Source organism: Adelges cooleyi, unplaced genomic scaffold (assembly GCF_023614345.1).
Source record: "Adelges cooleyi isolate 19-005CV unplaced genomic scaffold, UGA_ACOO_1.1 ACOO_flye_CR_arks_rails_tigmint_CR_PRNA_8, whole genome shotgun sequence".
Lineage (NCBI taxonomy): Eukaryota > Metazoa > Arthropoda > Insecta > Hemiptera > Adelgidae > Adelges > Adelges cooleyi.
The window spans coordinates 6,126,739-6,137,721 of NW_026096513.1; the positions used below are offsets into that span (position 1 = coordinate 6,126,739).

The 10,983-nt window shown below is 28.5% G+C and overlaps 1 protein-coding gene across 1 annotated transcript; it reads left to right on the plus strand.

Moving 5' to 3' along the window:
* The first annotated feature begins 7,617 nt into the window (after positions 1–7,617).
* On the plus strand, positions 7,618–9,052 carry LOC126845795 (uncharacterized). The gene is made up of 3 exons (XM_050584695.1): positions 7,618–7,791; positions 8,327–8,437; positions 8,832–9,052. Exons 1-3 carry the CDS (start codon positions 7,686–7,688, stop codon positions 8,837–8,839), a joined length of 225 nt encoding a protein of 74 aa, XP_050440652.1. The 5' UTR covers positions 7,618–7,685; the 3' UTR covers positions 8,840–9,052.
* Positions 9,053–10,983: the final 1,931 nt, after the last annotated feature.

The following is a 10,983-nucleotide window of genomic DNA, read 5'->3' on the forward strand; positions in this document are numbered from 1 at the left end:
TGAATATGTATATTTTTCATATATTTAATGGTAATGACTGTGGTTGTTCTAACATAATATACAATATAATAATTATAATTAATAATTATATTTAGTTATAAGTTAAAGATAAAATAAAAATAAAAAATACCTATATTAAACCTCGCAATCAACTAATAGTTTAGTTCGACTTTATAAATAAAACTTTATAACCTTTTACATTTTTAAAACATGAAAATATATTATATTTTGAACTTGAAGTGTATACTGTATACAAAATACATAATTTAAGTAATAACAGTAGTTTTAAGTGACGTTTTCTTTAAATAATTCTTTAAGTATCTAATAGAGACCTAACATTTGTTAGAAAATTTGTTTTATAGCTTGTGTAGGTACCTAATTATAGTGAATTGGTAATCGCAATGGATTTTTTTGAACATTTTGGAAAACTTGTGACAACTATAATAATAAGCGCCAAACCTAAACAAAAAAAAAGGTTGTACGGGTGTATTGTAATTATTCGGATAAAGTAAAATCGACATAGTTGTAATTAATAACTAGACTAGTATGATTTATAAATTAAGGAAGTAAAAAAATACATAATTTGTATACTTTTAAATATACATTTAAATAAATCAATACTAATTGTTGCAAATTTAATGACACTGCAAGGTTAGCCTGTTACAACAACCCTTCGGCATACGTAGTGATTAGGGGAGGGGTAAAGCAGTTAAACGCGTTTAATTCACTTTTCGAGCAAAATAGAATATTATCAATATTGTTCTACATTTGATCAAAAACCATTCAATGCAACCGAAATGTATTGAAACCTATTGGCCAATGTTTGACCTCGGCGGTGGTCGAGGGTTTTTTTATTACAAAAAAAAATTTTCTACAGCTACATGTTAAATGTTGTATCTGTCCAAGAACGACACGTTGATTGACCTTAAGTATTCGTTAAGATTTGACAGCATCGACAGTTATATCCGGTCCGTTATTGAATATATTATATTATATTGTTTACATATTGTTATTAATGTGTGTGCAATAGACACTTACCAATTATTGAGCAATGCTAAGGCCAACGAAGGCAATGCGGACAAATGCAAATGGAATGTAAATAATGCGTGAATCACGTTGTTTAGGTATATCCACTACCACGTTACCACTAACACACTCTACCGCGACTTACCGCGTCCAAAATGGCGGCCAGCAAGCGGATGCGGCCGTGGGTTTAATAAACAGAGCAAGGTGAGAATGTTTTTCGTGTGATTTGTGTACGTATTTAAGGAAGTGTTTGACCGCCAGCCGAAATCCTTGAAACCGACGTAGGTACAGCTAGCAGTGTATGTATTGGTCATAATCATTTTGTAAATACAAATAGTGTATTTACACACTAGCCGCGGGTAAGTCGACAAACTTTACAGGAAGTTTGCAAGCGTCATGGGAAAACCGACATCAGCCACGACACTGGATACGGGATTCGGTACAACTGAAAGTGATTGAATCACTTTCAAACAAAAGCTTCGACGGACAGTAGGTTCAAACACCAGTACCTACAGTCCAAACCAAGCGCAGTAAAAAAAAAATATTATACTTAAGAGAGCAAGTAAGATAGGTCCAGTGTTTACAGTTAAAAATAAAGATATCCATAAAAGCATTGCACCTAATGGTGTGCTTAAAAATGATAAGGGTTGATCGTATGTCTATAAAAATGTATAGCCATAGTCACACCCAAATGCCTTACACTTTGCATGAAAAAGCGAAGTATTCCACCCCTTCTAGGATAAAGGTTATATTAAGTACTATGTCTTGAGAATATTCTAAACAAATTTGGAACTAATTGGACAATTAAAAAAAAAAATGATATGGAGTGCCGTAATGTAAGTTGAAAAATATGTAAATTTGTTGGAGCTTTTTCACCATTTTGAAGGGAAAGAGTTATTTAAAAAAAAAATGTTAGCTCCATGTTAGATCAGTGTAATTTTCAGATTTTAAATCGGCAATTGCGCTAAAACAATTGAAATAAAGAAAACGTATCCAACCCATTTAGAAGAAAGGGTTTATGTTATGTTTTTGGTACATCTAAAGAATATTTCATTCAAAATCTTAACCCTTCGAGTCACACTTAATTATTTTTATAATTTTTTTGACAGTGGATTCAATAAGATATCACTACAACTCAAAACCTTGAGATCTAAAACTAAACTACACCAGAAAAATATTTTTCTCCTTCTGGGGACAGGGATTAGTGATATTTTCTCGGGTTTCAAATATTTAAACTTAAAAGAATATCTATGACCATTACACGTTGTAAATTATTAAATATAACGTGTTATACATTTATTTTAATTTGAAAAACTTTTAGCATTTTCATACATTATATTTATAATTGTGTATCTTAAATTATGTATGTTACTTTTTTGGTCTTGAGGAGTAATATTTTTCACTGAATCCCCCTTTCTCTAAAAGTAAACAAACAACTGTCAATACCTAATTTGAGAATATTCCAATCTAATTTGGAAATAACTCGCCTCGGGCAAGGTTCTATTTTGAAATAGGTACAACGACATCAAAGCAATAATTGCCATTTGCCAGAAATCATTTCTATCCGCCGTTCTTGACAAGGTATAATATTATATAATATATGAAATAAAACCGCATAAATCCATATGGGTATTTATTCAACAATCGAAATCGTGACTTTACGCTGACATGTTGTTATTCCCCATTGTCCGTTTCACAAGAGACTGCGTTTACGAATAGTGACTTAAATATGTTGATTTAGAGGTCAAAACGATAAAGCAAATAGGAAAAGGTCCGTCCGAACAAATATTCAACCATTACCTAATATCTTAGGTTCAGAGCCAATACCGAAAGAAAACAATGAAACATGACCACACCTTTGTCGTAGGACTTTGTCATAGCAATCAAGGTTGAAATATTTATTAAAAAAAAAAAATAATAATAATACATTTATAATGACCTGATTTGCAATACAAAGGTATTACTTAATTGGTTATAATTATTTTCGTTTGCCCGTGTCGTTATATGGTGGTATGTAAGTCAATTTTTTACTTTGCTTTAATGGTAAAAAGACGTTTTTTTCCCAAAAAAATCAACGCCCTCTCCTAACTACTTAAACAAGAGGTTAATCACTTTAAAATTGATATCGAATTTGAGTTCTGCGTTCCCGCAAATTATATAAACATGAGCGTTTGTACAAAAACAACACCTAACCGCCAACGAGCCCTTTCCAAGTCTAAAGGTTAGGGGTTAATAAAAAATAATTTGATATCGTTTTTTAATAAGCGGCGTAGCTCTTTAAATATTATAGCTAAATTTGGTTATTTTAAAACTGTTGTTACAAAAACCTAATACAGTTTTAAAATGATAGACAACTTTTTTCCCACAAAAAACAAAAAAAAATATATATCAATTTTGTTATGACTTGTTGTAATATTTTTCCAAAATAAAACTTATCTCCATGTAAGAATCGAGGTGGATTTATTAGTTCACTTTAATAAGTGTGGTTAATTTTTTGCCACGTTGACTTGTTTCGTTTGTATAAATAAAACTGACAATGATTGCAGTTATATGAGCTCATAATCTACCTAGATATTATAGTTTTTAAGTAAATACGTGTATTAGAAAAAGAGTTTTGATAGGGTTAATAACGGTCTATAATCTTGTACGCTCTATTAAAGTTATATCAAAAAATAAAAAAAGCTAGTACAGTGGGGTCGGGGTATAGTGGGGATGGAGTCACAGGTCTACAGGAATTATTATAACTGAATCAGGGGTAGTATGAATAAACCACACATAGAAACCTAAAAACCGACTACGGTCAAAGTGTGATAATTTTCCCCAATTTTTTGGGGTTTTCCTTAATAAAAAAAATGTTTGATTACAGATTTTTTATTTCGAGGAAATTGTATATAGCTATAGCCCCATTTTAGATTTATTTTTGGTCTAATTTTCCCACCTAAACCCCTAAAACTTTGCGTGAAAATGCAAAAGAAACAAAAAAAATACCACCCCTTCTAGGAGAAAGGGTGTACCATAATTGTTTAGATTGTCAACGTTTGTCGGTAGTACTATGCATTAAGAATATTCTATATAAATTTGGAACTAATTGGACTGTTTTGAAAAAAGATATGGAGCGCCGTAATTGTAAGTTGAAAAAACCAGTACAGTGGGGTCGGGACATAGTGGTGGGGACGGGGAGGTCACAGGTTTACAGGAATTTTTAAATCTGAAAGTGATAAAAACACTTTCGAAAAAACGCTTCGATGCAAATCGGTAGTTAGTATTTTCAAGCCAGTACAGTCCAAATCAAGCACAGTATAAACCAGCAAAGTTAGAAAGTTTTAAATTAAGGTTCTGTATTTACAAATGAGCATCAGAGCGTTTATTTGAAAGTGGTTTTATTCAATTTTATCACTTTTGTTTATAATAATTCCTGTAGACCTGTGACTTCTCCGTTTCCTCATTGCTTGGATTACATTATGCCTATAATCTACTGTACTAGTCCTCTCGGATAAAATCACTTTCAAATATAATCGATGATATACGATTAACATTTATGGGTGCTTGCAATAATAATTGTAACATCAAGGTATAACTATTTCGTATGCAAGTTAGGAAGTATTAATTCAGTATATATTTGTGTGTATTGTTATTCCTCCAGTAAAGCAATACATTTCACCAAATCCAAACAAATCCGAAAAAAGCTTTTATTTTAAAATTATTATTAATAGCCGCAGCATCAAAGGCTATTGGATGAATTTTAGCAAACACATTTTTCTATACTATTTAGTATTTATAAAGCTTATTCATTTCCTCAAATTATTTAATGACATGGAAATAGGACGAATTTTGGAGAAAATCCAATTACCATGTTAGTTTTTAAAAATATAGATTAGGGATCAAGTTATAATGGTAGGAAAGATAAAAAAACCTATGTTTTTTAATATTTTTCCTTATTGCTGAATTTATAAAATATAATTACTGATAAAGTTAGTATGTATGAACTTAATAGGCAATTCAACACGATATGTTATTTCTTTAAAATTAGGTCAATTGCAATACAATTTTAAAACATATTTTTTCTTGGTGCTCACATGCATAGCTTTTGTAGGTAGTCTATGCGGTACCGTGTTTTTTGTTTCTTTATTTGTTCTTGACAATTGAGTACATAATAATACTTTGTTATAATATACATAGTTAAAAACACCTTTACATACGCAGACTAGTGTAAAATATGGTGTCAACTTGTATGTTACTATAAACCACAATAGATTTACAAGACAAACATGACTAAACTTTTTGTAGACAATATCAACATTATATTATTATCGAAAATTATAGGCTTAAAATGTATAGACAATAGCGGATACACTAACTGACTTATGAAATAAATAAATAGTTCCAATTACTGTGATCTGTAATGGTTTATAATATAATTAATAGTATAAAAGATACTAACTCGAGGTCAATGTTTCAACTAACAGACAAAAAAAAATATTTAAATGTCAATTAAATGATTAGTGTAATTTTAACTCCACGTGTAATGTATGCATTTAGAAAATCCACTCGCACACACTTTAGGTGATTAGGCATGAAATGACACAATAAACAATTTTTCTATGGAGTATAGATATTAAATAATCAAAATGAATTAAATATTTATAATTGTAAATTTGTTATAACTTATAAAGTTAAACAATTGACACTGCTTACCGCATCTTTATAGACATTTTATAATAAAGAACAAAAAAATAAGGAGGATTCGGCAGTAAAAGCAAATAGTTTGAATAGATTAGATAATAAAATATAATTTTACTTGTTTAGTGAATATTATTTTTATTGAGAATATGTTATGGACATAGGTATTTTAATATGTTTGATGGATAACAAAATGTGTTTTTTGGAATATATTGTTGTAACAAAAAGCTAAAGGTTCAAACACAGTTATAATAAACAAATGAAATGATAATTGTATAACATACATCCAAATATAACAAATTAGTTAGCATCTTTATACGATTTATATGATATAGAATACTAAGAATTGTTTATATTTTATGAATTTAAACAATAAACCCTATAAAATATATATATATGGTAATCAGCTAATATCATTAAAATATTATTCAGATAAACGATGAATGTGGAATTTATTCACACATAGCAACCTGGAAATTTAATTAAAAGTGTAAATTTCCCCAATTTATTTGTGGTTTTCCCTTAGTATAAAAAAATTTGACTAGAGATTATTAAGGCGATTATATGTGTGATATGGCTACAATGAACTACCTTATCGTCTAATTTTCTGACCTTAAGTTTCTAATTATCCTATAAAAAGTTGTACACAGAGCTTTTGAATCGCCAGACAAATTTTTTCGAGTAACATATTATATCTATAGATCACACATCATCATACCGTGCCCTTTCGACAGTAGCCTTAATTTTAAAATTTCCTTTTCCCTCTTCCCCCATAAATTGTCTTTTTTTGTTTTATAGACGTAATTTTAAGACCTTATATTTGATAATTAGTCAGAAGGTAGAGCTCGTGTTTATCTATACCATATTGAACAAGGGAAAAAATCAGCACTAGAAATATTTTTTTAATTGCCAAAAAAAATTTGTTTTTTGCAGATGTGAATTTAATACAAGCGCGTTATAGCTTTGAAAACATTTAACAATTCAAGTCAATATTTTCATATATACCTATTTAAAGTACTCTTATTTAGTTTTTTTAATAATATTTTTTTTGGCCGGTTAATCCGCTGATCCGATTTTTTCATGTAGAATGTTTAGAAATCAGATCGTACCCGAAAAAAAACTTCATAAGTCAAAAATGTAAAAATTTCACCCTTAACTTTAGTTTTTAAACTGTGCTTAATAAATACAATGGGTAAATGGTTTTTTTCTGGGTTCAAGACTGTGTAAATCTGTATTTAAAAGTGTTATTTTTCACAACATTATTGCAAGCTGTATTCAATAATTGTAAAATTGTTATTCTTAAAAAGTTGTGGTTATGTATGGACTAAGAAAAAGTGTTTGGTGTAAATAAAGAAAATGCCTAAATTGATTAAATTGTTTTAAAAATGTATAAGAAACCTTAGTCATTAGTGCATTATGATAAAATAGACTCGCATTGTTAAACAATATGTTAAAACAACACGGCAATATCAATAAATTTAATTATTTCGGACATTGAACAGATTTTGTTAATAATTTTCTAGTCCTTTATGTTTATAATACTAACTTAACTGTAGGTCTTTAAATTTAACTGTTTCAGTGTAACCTATACATGTTACACTACAAGTGTGAACAAAATTACTTATATGTCACAAGTCACTTTGCTGCAAAACTAAATAAATAAGTTGCTAAAACAGTACAAAATGTTTGGCTGTATTTTAAACTAGGTTCTAGAACCAAAAACCATAAATTTTGTGTGTTGTTTACACGTTTTATTCGTAACAATAGTATTCAATATGTACTTCAAACGGCCAAACATATTTAACAAACAATGAACACATACACAATAACGATACATAAAATATTTAAATATGTACACTCCGTTCGTCTACAAAATAAGACAAACATATCTCTCTATATAATGTAAGTAGCAAACCTAATGTTGCTCCATTATAGTATTCTACATTCTTGGAGTTAATAATAATAACTACTGAATAAAAATGAATTTTAAAAGCTTAACTTTTATGTTAGCCACCATATTTTGCATAATGGTGTCCGTGTATGCGGGTAAAGATGATCCTCCACCTACAGATCCAGGTTCAGCAGGTATAAAAAAACATTTTTAGTGTATCATTTTGTATAAATTTTTTTTTTTTTATAGCATCTTCGGCCAACAAAAATATTTCACTTATTTCGAATACTGTTGTTGTTTTTACCAGATTTTTCGACTTATTAATGAAATTTTACCTTTTTTATACCTCTTTTCATTTTGTTTTCTCTGCGTTTTTATGGAGATCCCAATTTAAAAACATGTACAAATTATGTAATATTTTGTCAGCTTGCTGATGAAAATATTAGAATAATTCTCAACCTAACCATACATTTGTATTTAAAAAAATGTCAAATTCTGATTTGTAATAACCTTTGGATTTTTTTATTAAGAAAATGTACATCGATTATATCAAACAAAAAATTACAATTTTCTGCATTTTTTGTAGTTGAGTTCACGTGTTTTTTGCAAAATTAATATTTTTTTTATAAATGTAGAAAACTTTCGACCTAAAAATCCATTTAAAACGAATATATATTAAAACAACTGTGTATAAATAAAATATTAAAGTAATTTTTTTTTATTTTTCAGCTAATCCTAGACGTAACCCACCAGGTGGTCTCTATGTTTCTACACAAATACCACTACAAGCAACTCCATCATTACCAAGACCACCACCACTACAAAATCCAAATCCACCTGGTAAGTTTTGAGACTTTAATAAAACTTATATAGGTTATAAATGTGTAATTCAATATGCAATTTTATCATTCGTTTTTCGAATGACTGTAAGTTGATTAATAATATATGTTTTTGTGCATTACAAACTAGTTGCTAGATACTAGCTGTTTTTTTAATTATTTTCAATTAAGCTGAAAATTTAAAACTATTCTATATAAAAAAAATGTATAAACATTTTTTTTATACATTATAGTCTGATAGTTTAAAATCACATTTTTTCGAAATTAAAACAATGGATAATAGTAAATCCTAAGATTTTTATTTAAAATGGAAACACCTTGTACTTATTACCTTTATAGAGGAGTCTTACTTAAATAAATAATTTGTTTAAACAATATTTTAATATTTTATTTAGCTAATTAACAACAGTTAAATTTACCGACAAAGCTGCAGTATCCAAGATCTGTGTCACAATTTCAAAATACATATTGTAAATTGTTCATCTTTGTTTATCATAATTATGATGTTTCAACCTTCAGATTTTTCTAATAACAATGTATTCTAAATAACATATTCTGTTACCTATCATATAAATTATATTATGTCTATTACATATAACAATAAAAATAATGTTCACCGAATAAGTAAATTTGTATTTTATTATCTAGTCTAATACAACTATTTGTTTTTTACATAAAAGTATTTATTACTTTTGCTCCGGTCTAGTATTTCTATTTTATTTTAATGGTCACCCTAAAGAAAGAGGTCAAACAAATGTAACAATGTAATAAAATGTATCGTTAGCTTTTGTGTTAGCAGAAGATTTGAATCGAATTGAAAGAATCAAAATGTCTATTTGAAACATGAAAACATGAACCGCTATGACGCATATTATGTGTACGTGATATGTACTTTTTGTACCTCGTCTCAGTATGGATAAATCATTTTATTACATTTATGTAATATTACAATTATTAGTATAAATGATTTATATATAATATTATTTTGTGCGTAACATTTTGTATAGCACATATTATATGGTGAATATAGTTTTTATGACTATCGATAAGTTTTGTATCGTTTGATAATTTAGACAAAAGGCAAACAACTGTTTTTAACACACATTTTTCAAATTTTTACCTTAAGAGAACTGTTGTATTTGCGCCATACCTTGAAGTATTATTTCTGTTTGCGTGCAAGGTGGTACTATATTATTACGAATATTATAGCGGATACAAATTTTGTATAAAAACCTATAATAATAATCAAACAAATTTTTTTTATACTTACGTATATCTGTATTCTAGTTAGCACTATTTTCCAAAATCTTAAAATAGTAATTAAATTTGTCATCATTCTTTAATTTGTCGAAATGGGGGGCATAGAAGGAGCCTCCTCGTTGAATGTACACTTAGTCTGGCAACAGAATATCAAAGTACATTCTTGGCGCCCTCTGGAAACAACGGCAGTGCCCCTAAGCATACCGTTGGCTATAATCCTTTTAACCTCATACCCACTAAACTTTTAAATATATATATATAAATCATACAAAAAGTCCTTTTTCAGAGCCCACTCAGACGATTGCCTTGTTGCAATATTGAAGGCATACATTTAAATAAAGAACAACTTCTTTCGCAATTATATAAAGAGACTAAATGTAACGTTCTGTGTATTCAAGAAATACATAGAAGCGAGGATATGAACACGCCTAAGATCGAAGGAATAAAACTCAGTGCTATAAGACCATATAGGCAGCATGAAAGCGCAATATTTTTAAACAGCATATTATTTATATAAATTCACCCAAATCTCATGTACGATTTTTCACACTTTATTTTAACTAAGAAATATTTTCTCAACAGCATAATTATTTAACCTTTCACCCAAATCTTATGTGTACAAAATCGTTTTTTTCTATAATTATTGAACCATGGGGGTTCTACTATTCTAGGTACCTATACAAATAAGGAAAAAAAGTACGCTATAAAACACTTGATTTTGAGAAACAACGAGCCGTCAAGTTTTGTATGGTATTATTTGTGAGTTTAGATATGTACAGACATATCGTTTTGTATGTACCATTTTATAAAACATGGATATTAGAAAAAAATATATTATACACAGGTGTATTTTTTTTTTTTTTTTAAATGGTTACTTCGTAAAATTTTAAAAATTAGAAGACCTTAGAACCAATATTCATAGATAACAAATTTATTACTACTGTAAAACTAAGTAGAGAACCAATTTTTGATTTGCTAAAATTAAAAAAATTACATATGCCACTATAATTAATTTATATAAGTGTGAAAATATAATTTTTGTGAAGGGTAAGCTCAGGAACCACTTATAAAATCGAACCTATCTGTGTTGTGAATGAATTGTCGACCAATGTTAAACAAATTTAATATATAGGTATATTAGGTACTACATGGAATCACTATAGCAGTAAGTAGCAATTTAAAATAATACGAAGCGATGAAGTTTTAAATTCGTGTAAATTTGTGTAAACTTAAAGTCAAAAGTGGTACTTGAGCACAAAACTTAATAGTATCATTTGATAAATTTTT